Source organism: Humulus lupulus, chromosome 6 (assembly GCF_963169125.1).
Source record: "Humulus lupulus chromosome 6, drHumLupu1.1, whole genome shotgun sequence".
In the NCBI taxonomy this organism is placed as follows: Eukaryota; Viridiplantae; Streptophyta; class Magnoliopsida; order Rosales; family Cannabaceae; genus Humulus; species Humulus lupulus.
Window position 1 is genome coordinate 218,333,449 of NC_084798.1, and position 13,801 is coordinate 218,347,249.

The 13,801-nt window shown below is 34.9% G+C and overlaps 1 protein-coding gene and 1 non-coding gene across 2 annotated transcripts; one reads left to right on the forward strand and one right to left on the reverse strand.

Moving 5' to 3' along the window:
• Positions 1 to 12,050: 12,050 nt before the first annotated feature.
• On the reverse strand, positions 12,051 to 13,277 carry LOC133786082 (uncharacterized). Its single transcript, XM_062225295.1, has one exon. The coding sequence runs from the start codon at positions 13,275 to 13,277 to the stop codon at positions 12,051 to 12,053; it is 1,227 nt and encodes a 408-aa protein (XP_062081279.1).
• LOC133787675 (small nucleolar RNA R71) lies at positions 12,733 to 12,839 on the forward strand. The gene has a single exon (XR_009872680.1). It is a non-coding gene; the product is annotated as a small nucleolar RNA R71 (small nucleolar RNA).
• Positions 13,278 to 13,801: the final 524 nt, after the last annotated feature.

Below are 13,801 nucleotides of genomic sequence, written 5' to 3' on the forward strand. Positions count from 1 at the left end.
AGTAGTGGAAGTATAAGAGAAGTGTTTATGTTTTTGTTCTGAACAGTTTACGCGTTTGGAAGAAAAAGTGATCCAATAATTAATTCATTGAACAGTTTACGCGTTTGGAAGAAAAAGTGATCCAATAATTCATTGGACATTATTACGTTTGATGTCTCTTTTCCTTAAAAAAAAAAAATTTCTTTTGAATAATAGGAAGTTGCCAAGAAATGCTTTTTAGGAGTGTTTCAGTGAGTCTATCATGGTTTCCATATTAAATCAATAAAGCACCAACCGATAAAGCTTTTATTAACTATAAAAAATAAATAAATAGGAACACACACACAAACCGAAAAAAAGACATTAGATCACTTGATTTGGTTAGGGAAATTTCAATTTATATGCTTGATAAAAGTTATAATTACAAAAAAATGCTAGGCATATTAAAAGGGAAATTTTAATATGTAGGCTTGATAAAAGTTATAATTACAAATAAATCCTAGGCATATTAAAATTTTCAAAATAATGCTAATTTTTTGTATATTACCCAAAATGCCCTTTTCACTTCTTCCTCATTCTCATTTCTCTCTTCTCTCTTCTCTCTTCTCTCTTCCCTCTCTCTCTCTCTCTCTTATTTCACTCTCTCTCACCTCACAACACCACCACCACACTAAATATTATATTTCGAACAGATTTGGACATGATTTTTGGGTTTTTTTTGCGATTTTTTCCAGATCTGAAACTCTGAAATCTGCAAAAAATCGACATTGCTCGATGGTGCTCGATACCAGCTCGATGAGACCTTCAAAATCATGATTTTTCATGAAAAAATGACTTTGCTCGATGGTGGTTCGATAGTAGTTCGATAGTGGCTCGATGGTGCTCGATGCCAGCTCGATGAGATCTTCAAAATCATGATTTTTCATGAAAAAATGACTTAGCTCGATGGTGGTTCGATGATAGCTCGATAGTGGTTCGATAGTGCTCGATGGTGCTCGATGCAATTCTTGTAAGAGACATAATTTTTCACTCGGGTGTCCGTTTGGGGTGATTTTTTTTTTGATTTTGGGTATTTTTTCAAGATCTACATGTTTGACATGTTAATATGCACATTTTGGAAGTGTAGCACTTGTAAAATATAGAAAAGTGCAAACATACCTCATGTTTAAGACATCTTTTGGTATATTTTTAAGTTTTAAACTTCCCAAATGTGCATATTAACATGTCAAACGTGTAGATCTTGAAAAAATACCCAAAATCAAAAAAAAAATCACCCCAAACGGACACCCGAGTGAAAAATTATGTCTCTTACAAAAATTGCATTGAGCACCATTGAGTCATTATCGAGCTACCATCGAACCACCATCGAGCTAAGTCATTTTTTCATGAAAATCTTGATCTTGAAGGCCCCAGCGAATGGTGGCTCGATGGTGCTCGATGCCAGCTCGATGAGACCTTCAAAATCATGATTTTTCATGAAAAAATGACTTAGCTCGATGATGGTTCGATGGTAGCTCAATAGTGACTCGATAGTGCTCGATGGTGCTCGATGCAATTTTTGTAAGAGACATAATTTTTCACTCGGGTATCCGTTTGGGGTGATTTTTTTTTTGATTTTGGGTATTTTTTCAAGATCTACACGTTTGACATGTTAATATGCACATTTAGGAAGTTTAAAACATAAAAATATACCAAAAGATGTCTTAACCATGAGGTATGTTTGCACTTTTGTATTTTTTACAAGTGTTACACTTCACAAATGTGCATATTAACATGTCAAACGTGTAGATCTTGAAAAAATACCCAAAATCAAAAAAAAAATCACCCCAAACGGACACCCGAGTGAAAAATTATGTCTCTTACAAGAATTGCATCGAGCACCATTGAGCACTATCGAACCACTATCGAGCTACCATCGAACCACCATCGAGCTAAGTCATTTTTTCATGAAAAATCATGATTTTGAAGGTCTCATCGAGCTGGCATCGAGCACCATCGAGCCACTATCGAACCACCATCGAGCAAAGTCATTTTTTCATGAAAAATCATGATTTTGAAGGTCTCATCGAGCTGGTATCGAGCACCATCGAACCACCATCGAGCAATGTCGATTTTTTGCAGATTTCAGAGTTTCAGATCTGGAAAAAATCGCAAAAAAAACCCAAAAATCATGTCCAAATCTGTTCGAAATATAATATTTAGTGTGGTGGTGGTGTTGTGAGGTGAGAGAGAGTGAAATAAGAGAGAAAAAGAGGGAAGAGAGAAGAGAGAAGAGGGAAGAGAGAAATGAGAATGAGGAAGAAGTGAAAAGGGCATTTTGGGTAATGTGCAAAAAATTAGCATTATTTTGTAAATTTTAATATGCCTAGTATTTTTGTGTAATTATAACTTTTATCAAGCATACATATTAAAATTTCCCTATTAAAATTTACAAAATAATGCTATTTTTTTACACTTTACCCAAAATGCCCTTTCCACTTCTTCCTCACTTCTCTCTTCCCTCTCTCTCTCTCTCTTATTTCACTCTCTCTCACCTCACAACACCACCACCACATTAAATATTATATTTCGAATAGATTTGGACATGATTTTTGGGTTTTTTTTTCAGATTTGAAACTTTGAAATTTGCAAAAAAATCGACCTTGCTCGATGGTGGTTCGATGGTGCTCGATGCCAGCTCGATGAGACCTTCAAAATCATGATTTTTCATGAAAAAATGACTTTGCTCGATGGTGGTTCGATGGTAGTTTGATAGTGGCTCGATGGTGCTCGATGCCAGCTCGATGAGACCTTCAAAATCATGATTTTTCATGAAAAAATGACTTAGCTCGATGGTGGTTCGATGGTAGCTCGATAGTAGTTCGATGGTGCTCGATGCAATTCTTGTAAGAGACATAATTTTTCACTCGGGTGTCTAGTTGGGGTGATTTTTTTTTTATTTTGGGTATTTTTTCAAGATCTACACGTTGGACATGTTAATATGCACATTTGTGAAGTGTAACACTTGTAAAAAATACAAAAGTGCAAACATACCTCATGTTTAAGACATCTTTTGGTATATTTTTAAGTTTTAAACTTCCTAAATGTGCATATTAACATGTCAAACGTGTAGATCTTGAAAAAATACCCAAAATAAAAAAAAACACCCCAAACGGACACCTGAGTGAAAAATTATGTCTCTTACAAGAATTGCATCGAGCCACTATCGAGCTACCATCGAACCACGATCGAGCTAAGTCATTTTTTCATGAAAAATCATGATTTTGAAGGTCTCATCGAGCTGGCATCGAGCACCATTCGTTGGGGCCTTCAAGATCAAGATTTTCATGAAAAAATGACTTAGCTCGATGGTAGCTCGATAATGGCTCGATGGTGCTCGATGCAATTTTTGTAAGAGACATAATTTTTTACTCGGGTGTCCGTTTGGGGTGATTTTTTTTTATTTTGGGTATTTTTTCAAGATCTACACGTTTGACATGTTAATATGCACATTTGGGAAGTTTAAAACTTAAAAATATACCAAAAGATGTCTTAAACATGAGGTATGTTTGCACTTTTGTATTTTTTACAAGTGTTACACTTCACAAATGTGCATATTAATATGTCTAATGTGTAGATCTTGAAAAAATACCCAAAATAAAAAAAAAATCACCCCAAACGAACAACCGAGTGAAATATTATGTCTCTTACAAGAATTGCATCGAGCACCATCGAACCACTATCGAGCTACCATCGAACCACCATCGAGCTAAGTCATTTTTTCATGAAAAATCATGATTTTGAAGGTCTCATCGAGCTGGCATCGAGCACCATCGAGCCACTATCGAACTACCATCGAACCACCATCGAGCAAAGTCATTTTTTCATGAAAAATCATGATTTTGAAGGTCTCATCGAGCTGGCATCGAGCAAGGTCGATTTTTTGCAGATTTCAGAGTTTCAGATCTAAAAAAAATCGCAAAAAAAACCCAAAAATCATGTCCAAATCTGTTCGAAATATAATATTTAATGTGGTGGTGGTGTTGTGAGGTGAGAGAGAGTGAAATAAGAGAGAGAGAGAGGGAAGAGAGAAGAGAGAAGAGAGAAGAGAGAAATGAGAAGTGAGGAAGAAGTGGAAAGGGCATTTTGGGTAAAGTGCCAAAAAATAGCATTATTTTGTAATTTTTAATATGCATAGCATTTTTTTGTAATTATAAAAATGATCAAGCATACAAATTAAAATTTCCCTTTGGTTAATTAGTAACCATTTTTGTATATTTGTATCCAATTATTCCCTTCCTTTAACATTCTTTTTTGTATGGAATATTGTTTAATTGGGGTCTTTCTATTTTCTATAAATATTTATACTCGGTAGAAGCGCAATGCAGGTTTATTTAGTTTTGCATAAAAATTATTATATTTTTAATTTAAATAAATAAACAATGGCATATATTATAAAAGAATAATACATACATATTTTAAAAAAATTAAGTCAAAACATTGTCTATAATCTTAGAAGAAATCAATAATATCATAATTTTTATTTAAAAATATCGTTAAACCAAAAATCAATTAGATACACATTTTTTACATATAAAAATATGATGCATTCTAGATTTAAAGTAAATTATTTGATGTTGTTTATTAGTTTTGAATTTAGTGCTCATAATAATTTAAAAATTGGTATTTTTTATGTTTTAATTTATATATTATATATGGTAATTTTATTCTTATTACTAAATACTTTTATTTCTAATTTTCTTTTAGAAAAAATATTCAATATAATAAAATATTAAGAAATTCTAAATTAAAAGTATGAATTTAAAATTGATTGATCAAATATTAATTTAAATTCTAAATTCTAATAAATATTAATTTAAAAAGTTTATTTGATCAAATTTTAATTATCTAATTAAAATTAACTTAAAAAGTACAAAATTTATATATAAATATGTATTATTTTATTCATGGTTAGAACAATTAAAATAAGTAATTTCTCATTAAAAAATTAAAGGAAAAAATGAGAAACATGTATATTTATGTTTTATGCCACTATGACATATATATGTTTGGTTAAACAAAATAAATTAAGTGTGACAAAATAAATAATTAATAAAAGAAAGAAAAATAAATAAATTTAAATACATAAATATCTTTTGGTTATAATTTTTAAAACTTAATTGATAGAATAATTTATATACTTTAATATGAAATTTTAAAATACGTGATGCAAAATTAGTATTGCTTATTTATTATTATTTTTATTTTCAATTTATTTACCTTATTTAGATAACTTTATTATTTTTTTAATCTATTTACCTTATTTAGATGACTTTAGATAACTTTATTATTAATTTTTATTATTTTTAATATATTTATCTTATTTAGATGATTTTAAAACTAACGGTATTAGAAAACAATAAAAAAAATTAAATCTAATGAAAACCAACTATTTCCAATATATAAAGATATATAAAGTGTTAGCAGCCAATGTGGTGAATATAATTTGTACACTAAATAGGAAACATTTTCTGTCTCTATTTAATTTTCCATTGCTGCTACACTAAATAGGAACATGGTACATTTTGTTAAATCTTAGTCCTCTCCCATTTAGGATAAATACCTAATAATTATTACAAGACGAGGAATTCTCTTGCAATGAAATTTTACACAAAGAAAAGAAATATAAAATTATTTATTTATTGACTTACAAAAATTATATTTCAATGATCTAAACATATAGAATTTGATCTTGTTCTCGGAAGCAGAAAACATTGAATTTTGTATTATAATACTCAAACATGTGAAGAATATAAATACTATGTTGTATTATAATATTCAGGGAATTCTCCAATAGAGTCTTCACTTTAAGATCTATCGGTAGGGCTCTCTGTATTCTTGACAAAAATACAAACCGCATCGCAAAGGGTTCTAAACCGCAAATTACGGTGCAGTGTGGTGCGATGTAGGCGGTTTGAATGAATAGAATCGAGACGGGGCTAGGCCATCTGTCCAGAAGAAAGCCTTCTTGAAGTCGGGAGGATGATTGGGAAGATCTTCAAACATCTTCTTCTCCTTCGGATAGCTTGAAAGGTAGTAGAAGCCGTCTCCTCCCCGAGCTCGGGAGGGATTGCTTTTCAAACAAAAAAGATACAGGATCTCCTTTGGCGATGGTCCTTCCCACTTCAGCTCGTGGTATAGCGACCTCAGGGCAGACAGAACCCTGTAAGAATTGGTGTTGAGCTAGAAGGGGGCCAACCCAACAAAGTCTGTGAAGTCTTTGAAAAAAGGCTTCAAAGGCAGTATTGCTCCTGCCTTCATGTGCTCCTGGCTCCAAGCCGCGTATCTCAGCTTGCTATCAGGATTTCCATCTCCTGGAGCGCGGTAGCTTCGCTCGTGGGAGGCTGGGGCTCGACACCTTAGCGAGCCTGATAATCCAGGACCATGAAGGGCCAGGATATCAGTTATTTGGCCCAATGATGTAATCGAGCTCCAATAATGCTCGGTCTCGAAAAACTCCCTCCTCGGCTGTGAGGTAGAGGGCTCCCCCATCAGCAAAAATTGCAGATCACCTGGTTTGAAGGCAACTGTCACTTTGAGCTTAGGGCGAGGGGAATCGGTCTAGGCTCGGTGTCAGGATCTGGATGAAGGGCGACCCTTAGTCTCTTCCTTTTCCCTTCTCCGACCTCGTCTATCTGACATCGGAAGTGATCTGGAGTGTTTTCTTGCTCACGCCTCAGTTCGTGCTCCCGAATTAAACGCTGGTTTCGAGTAAAATGAGACTCCGGGGTTGGAGCTACTGGTGAATAAGGAATCGCGAGCTTTGACCCCCACCACTTTCCCGAATTCTGAGGCATCTAACAAGAAAGAAAAAGGGTGAGGGCCAAGCGAGCAAGAAATAATGAGAAATAATACCTAAGCTCGAATGATCAAGGCTACAAGGCAAGCTTAATCCAAAGGATGAGGCCAATCTCGGAGCGTGTTTTCCACCGAAAGGAAAGAAGGTGGACATGTTGTGGGAAATCCTGAAGTATCATGGAAAAAAGGTTGCGGTTATTCAAAAGTGGTATTTTTGAAAATCGTGCATTCTTTAAAACCTAGATTTTGTACCCGATATCTTGGTGTGCAAGATAGGTCCTCCGAAATTTAAAAACTCAGAAAAAGGATGGTTCTTTTTACGCATAAACTGGGTTTTGAACCGATAATGTTGGAACCTAAATGTAATATCTATCAGCCGACGCATCCTAGTGCATAAAACTAATGAATGGACCAACAAAACTCTAGTGCCCAAGGTGCAACAGAAGCATAAACACACATGGAAAAAGTAGTGCAAAGAAGCCATGAACAGAAAACTTACACAATGCGATCGGCGGAAACAGAGAAATGGACGATTATATAAGCGGCTGCAAGTACGATCTCACAGAGTCAAAGATTTTAGCGTGGCTTTGCCTTCTCGACTTCGAGAACATGCAAGAAATGGGCAAGGAGAGTTTTGGTTTTCCTTTTTTCGTTTTTTTTCTCTGAAATGAACGTGAGTTAGGGAAGAAGACGACGGGGTCCAATTTATAGGCACATGAAAATGCGAAAGGTTGGATTAATCTGGGCCATTGGCCAGATTCCGTATCAAATCCGACGGTCAGGGATAAGTGACATGATGGTACTGTAAAGGTGGCAGGCGAACGATCGTGGGCAGGTTTCCAAGGTACTCAAGTACCTTGAATAAGCAATACTCAACTGACGCGTGTCCATACTCGAGTATGTGTGACAGTGCGGTTCCCGAATAAAGTAGTTCAAAAGTTTCCTTCTCATAGGATTCGAACTAATGCTTTTGAGGGGGCAAAATGTTACACCCAGATTTCGAGACTTGAGGTCGTGACCTCGAAATCTGGATTCGTCAAGTGTGAGCTCGCGATAGCTAAAATACATGTTCGTAATCTAGACGCCAAATCCTCAAAGCAGGTGGCAACCTCGAAGATAGGCAGCCTCGAAGTCCTTATAAGCTCAAAAGACAGAACATCGGAGTATGTACATTGTCGAGTAGCCTCGGATTAGGCGGTCCGAGCTTAGCATGGGTGTGAGCTCGAAATAAGGCTACCTCGGTGATATTTACCCACTCCGAGCTGGTCATGGGGAAATTAATGCAACTCGTAATTTACTCAGAGACCTAGATTGGCATGATGCTGATTGCTGATCTCGAACGGCTTAATAGGCCACCTAAGGAGACGCAGTCCATGCATTCAAGAGATATTTATTGTTGTAACTTCCCTACAATAAAGGGATATTAACTAGTCGGTTATACGCCCCCTGGTCTTCAGGGGAAGTTTCCTTGTATATAGGAGTCACAAACTTTAAAGTAATTAAATTTATTAATATACAAAATAACTTCCCGAAACGTGTAGGATTGTATTCTGAGATCTCCTCTATAAATAGAGAGGTCATGTACCCTTGAAAGGGACCGAAATTTTGTAATCTTGAGAGAATCTCTAGAGAATTCATCCCTGAAAAATTTCCAGAAATTTCCTAAGTTCTAATAACAAAGACTCGTGGACTAGGCAAAGTTAACTGCTGAACCACGTAAAAAACTCTCATTGTTTTATTGTGTTATTCTTGCTATAGTTTTTACTGTTTATGTGTCTACATTTTAAGTTGACGAAAAACGGTATCAACAAATATATTATTTAAATAATGTAGAGATAAAAATAGAGTAGTTGATGTAAAATATAAGGTAACAGTTTGGTGTAAAATAAAAAAAAATAGAGTTTTGATAATAAATTTTGAAGTCCAGACAAAAGATATTGATGCTGATGTGTGACAATTAAACATGACAAGTTGGTGTCCAAAATCCAACATATTTATTATATAATAATATTAAAATATATGTATGATAAAATTAAATTAGGTGCACCCACTCCAACTTTGTCTCTCTCTCTTTTATCATACATGTATTTAATATTATTATGCATAACTACTTAAAATAATATAAGAGTGAAAATAGAGAGAAAGAGAGAGACAAAAGCTGTAGTGGTACGAGAATAGAATATGATTAATGTATATACAATATGGTTCCAGGAAATTGCCAAGAAAAGTTAGCCTTCAGAACGTTTATCAATATTTAATTACCTTGGCAAGAGCACAAAGACATTAGGCACATTATTATGGGATCCAACTACTACGTTTCAATGATAAGATCAAACAATATTTATTATTATTATTATTATCGTATGCTTTTAATAGAGAAATGCAAAGAGGCACCTGTAATGGCCAACACCATATGAAGTTGGCATTTTTCTTGTATACCTAACCATGTGTGCTTGTACCTTTGAGATACCTCATCAACCAATTCACACCAAGCCAATGCTCGAGCCCAGGATTAGACATATATCTACTGAAAAACTGATGGCATAAGCTATATCTGGTCTGGTGCTCATGTTTACATGCATCAAACCAAGTGCGGTGCATATGGGACTTTATCCATCTAAGGGAACTATAACACTCTTAGCATCATGCATCTTCAATATTCGTAGAAACTTTTCTGAGTAATTTGCTTGCCTTCCTGCGATTTCACTCTGTTAATCTCAGTCACAAGTCATAATAACAATTTTCTGTAACATAATAATAATACATAATGGCAACAAATTAAAGAGAGAGATACTAACCAAATTAAACAAGGCTATATATCCCACAAAGTTGACAGTTTGCATTGTCTCATTGGCTGAAATCTTTGAGACTCAATCAAATTCATAACTCGATCCCCACCCATATGATAAACCATGTTGTTTTCCTGCAAATCTATTCAGTAAAAATAATTAACTTTTCCAAAATAAAAAGTAGTACAAAGTAGTAAGACTTCGAGTTGAGACCAAGCTGCAGTCTTGATGTTTTTTCCAACTGTCAACAAACTTCCAACTAATTTTCAAGTCAAGATTATTCAAAACTCAAACTTGTAATTGAGGCATTGTAGAAAACATCATTACCAAGTTCTGTGTTGATGACATGATCAATGGTTGAAAGTAACCACCATATATGCCATGAAAAGTAGGAACTGGACCAATAATTGTGCCAACTAGCTGAAATTAGAGTAATAAAAAGGATATCATATTAGACCAAAAGAACAAAAGACATGAAATATCAAACAAGTTGTTCTTGAAGATTTTTATGACCTGAATAAGGAACATGGATTTGGTACAAATCTTCATGTAGGGACCTACATAGTTTGAAGTCACCCAGGAGCATGAGAGCTTCTGAGATGCTGATATAATTAAATGATGAACTCTGTAAACACTGACATTCAACCTTGGATTGCTGCACATTAATAAATTTTTACAAGTTAAACAAGATCAAAATCCCATGTTTTTTTTCCAAGTTAACAGTTTGGACTTGACTTTACCATGTTTGTTGCGCCTTGTTGAATAATCCCAATTGGTAAAGAGAAGAAGAAAGGAAACTCCACAAGCCATTAGGAGACTCCCCAATGGGAGTTGGTGCTGTTCGCCAAATATATGACATGATCAATGGTTGAAAGTAACCACCATATATGCCATGGAAAAGTAGACACTTGAACAAATAAGTGTGCCAAGTAGCTGCAATTAGAGTAATAAAGTAGATATCATATTAGACCAAATAAAAAAGATGACATGAAAGATCAAACTAGTTGTTCTTGTTCTTGATAATTGTTATTACTTGAACAAGGAACATGGATTTGGGAGGGATCTTTAATTTGAAGTCACCAAGGAACATGTGAGCTTCTGACATATGCCAAAGGTCTAAATGGCCACATTAGACACATATTTAGCCCTTAACCAATACAATTTAACAAGTTATAATTCGATTAATAACATGTTAGACTCATAAATTGATATAGCAGATGTATATAATGCCTGCACTAGAGTGATAGTTGAAATAGTATTGAAAATAAAAAATTGTACAAAAGAGTAATGACTTTCACTACTAGAGACTTTGAATTTCTGAAGTCAAAATATATTTACTGAAATAAATTGAAAAAAAAATAGTAGTTGCATAGAGTAGAGACATGGAAATAAACCTATTAGGTATGTGTTGAATATGTGGAATTAACAGACTACATCCTTCTATGCACAAAGTAGTATTTGGTATAATATTCTCCAATCCAGTAATCCATCTTCATGTATATTAAGATTAAGAAAAAAAATTACAACTGTGTATCTAATTTGTTTTCTCCTAATTTATTATTGAGAAATGATCAACAACTTATTCATTCTTTTATATTTTTGCTCAAATACTTAATCTATTCTAATTCTACTTTCTAAACATGACATAAGGGATTATTGATATAATTTATTTTTGCTGTATCATTTTTAACTTTGAGATGTAGTTTAGCTTTCTCATTGCTACTCATGGCCTATTTTGATGTTACCCTTGTGCATTAGTATTATCTTTGAGCTAATGAACAACTCAGTCATGTGTGCTATTGGTGAGGAACTATGTGCAAGGATTTTTCAAATGCTTCTGTTCAGTATCTTAATGGTTTTGTTTGGAATGTTTTTTAAAATGGGAGTGATATATATATATTGTACTGTTTCACTGGTCAATAAATTGTTATGTAAACAGTTGCTGAAGTAAAAACAGTTATTGATAATTGCCCAAAATGAGAGGCAAGAATGTACTTGTGTGGTAATACCAAACCAAATTAGACAAGTGGTTGGTTCTTGAGCTATGCCTTGGAAATCTTAGTGCAAATTGCTTTGAAAATTTTAAGCACTTTTTTAATAAACTATTGTCAAGTTTCCAATAGTTAAGTTATTTCTTGAGTCTTTATTTTCTATCAAGGCGGTAGCTCAAACAGTCAGGGCTTTATTTGCTCTTACAAATATGAGGTTCGAGTCTCTCTTGAGTACCTACGTAGCAATTGCTATAGTTTTCTCGTCCTCAATATTGTATGTTAGGCGTAGAGCTTAGCTTTTTTTTTCATCAGACAAAGTTTTGTTTACTGTTTCCTAAATCTCCAGCTTTATGCAAAAGATGCATCAAAGAATTGGAAGCTTGTTGGATCAGATGGAGGCTACCTTTTGACAACAAAAGAGCCATCAGCAAATGTGGTCCTATTGGATTATATTTCAACTGAAAAATGGCAAGACGTGGTAGATTTTGATGACCACCTTGATGACATTAGCAAGTAAGTGCCATGCCATTGTTTCTTTTCTTCCTGGAGCAAGTTTGGGGGAGTGTGACGATGAGGCTTGATTCATAGGCTGTTGTGGCATGTTCTGCTGGTATGGCCCTTGAAACTGTGACTGTTGGCCCTGATTGTTTCTCCATGAGAAATTTGGGTGATTTCTCCACCCAGGATTATAAGTATTGGAGAATGGATTCTGATAAGGCCTCTGAAAATTACCAACTGCCTGTACCCGAGCCTGATTAACTGGCATATTACCATACATGTTGGCCGCTGTACATTGTTCATATAAATGAGGCCCTCCACATATTTCACACCCTGATTGCATCTGTATAGCCTGGGCTTGAGCTGAGATCTTGTTTTGTTGCAACTGCTTTGTCAATGAAGCAACCTGAGCAGTTAAAGCAGTTATAGCATCTAATTCATGTACCCCGGCTACTTTTCTCTGTGAAGTGTCTCTTTCGGCAGGCCACTGATAATTGTTCATAGCCATCTCCTCTAACAATTCATATGCCTCATCAGCCCCTTTACTCATGAAAGCACCACCTGCTGCTGCATCTATTATAGTGCGAGTAGTACCGCAAAGCCCATTATAAAAATTGTGGACTAACATCCACTTCTCTATACCGTGATGAGGGCATTTTCTGAGCAGGTCTTTGAATCTTTCCCATGCATCGTACAATGACTCTCCCTCATTCTGATAGAAGTTATTGATTTCTCCCCTCAACTTAGCAGCTTTTGCAGGAGGAAAGAACTTTGAGAGAAACTTCTGAGCTAGTTCCTCCCATGTATTGATTGAGTTGGCCTGTAGAGAAATAAGCCAACTTTTTGCCCTGTCCCTTAGTGAAAAAGGGAACAATCTCAGCCTTATTGCATCATCGCTCACCCCATTAAACTTAAACGTTGCACATAGCTCAAGGAAATTCACTATGTGCAAGTTAGGATCCTCATTGGGGAGACCACCAAACTGAACAGAAGTCTGGACCATTTGTATCATCGCCGGCTTAATCTCAAAGTTATTGGCAGTAATAGTCGGCGGCCTAATGCACGAGTGTACTCCTGTGACAGCAGGGAGCACATAATCTCTTAATGCTCGCACATTTTGGTCCTGAGCGATGTGATTTTGACCATCATTGTTGTTAACCCCGTCTCTTTGGTTGGCAGCCATTGATGCTTCCAACCTCTTTTTCCTTCTGTTTTGTCTGCAGGATCTTTCGATTTCAGGATTAACACGAACAAGATTTGCAGATCCTTCACGTCATACAAAAGATTCACCTATTAAAACAGAATGCGACAACTTGGATTAGTTCAAATAATAAAAACAGCCAAATTAGAATAAAAATTAACTATTTTGATATTAATAGAATATCAACTCCCCGGCAACGGCGCCAAAAACTTGTTGCGAATTTTTACTACTACGCAAGTATACGCAATCGAATAAACAAGTAATAGTAGTGGAAATATATTATCGTTCCGTCAGGGAATTGATCTAATAATTACCAATAGCAAACTTTTATTTCTATTTGACTAATGAAATTTTTATGACAATTAACAATGAACAATAAACTAAGAAAACACAATTTAATTAACGAAATTTAATATAAGCGAAAGATTAGAGTATTCTAATTTCATCAACCTTCAATTCTATTCAATCAATAATACAACTAATATGTTTCTGTGATCTATGGTTAT

Coding starts and splice junctions, on each gene's coding strand:
- LOC133786082 (XM_062225295.1), bottom strand. CDS start 13,277: ATGGCTGCCAACCAAAGAGACGGGGTTAACAACAATGATGGTCAAAAT.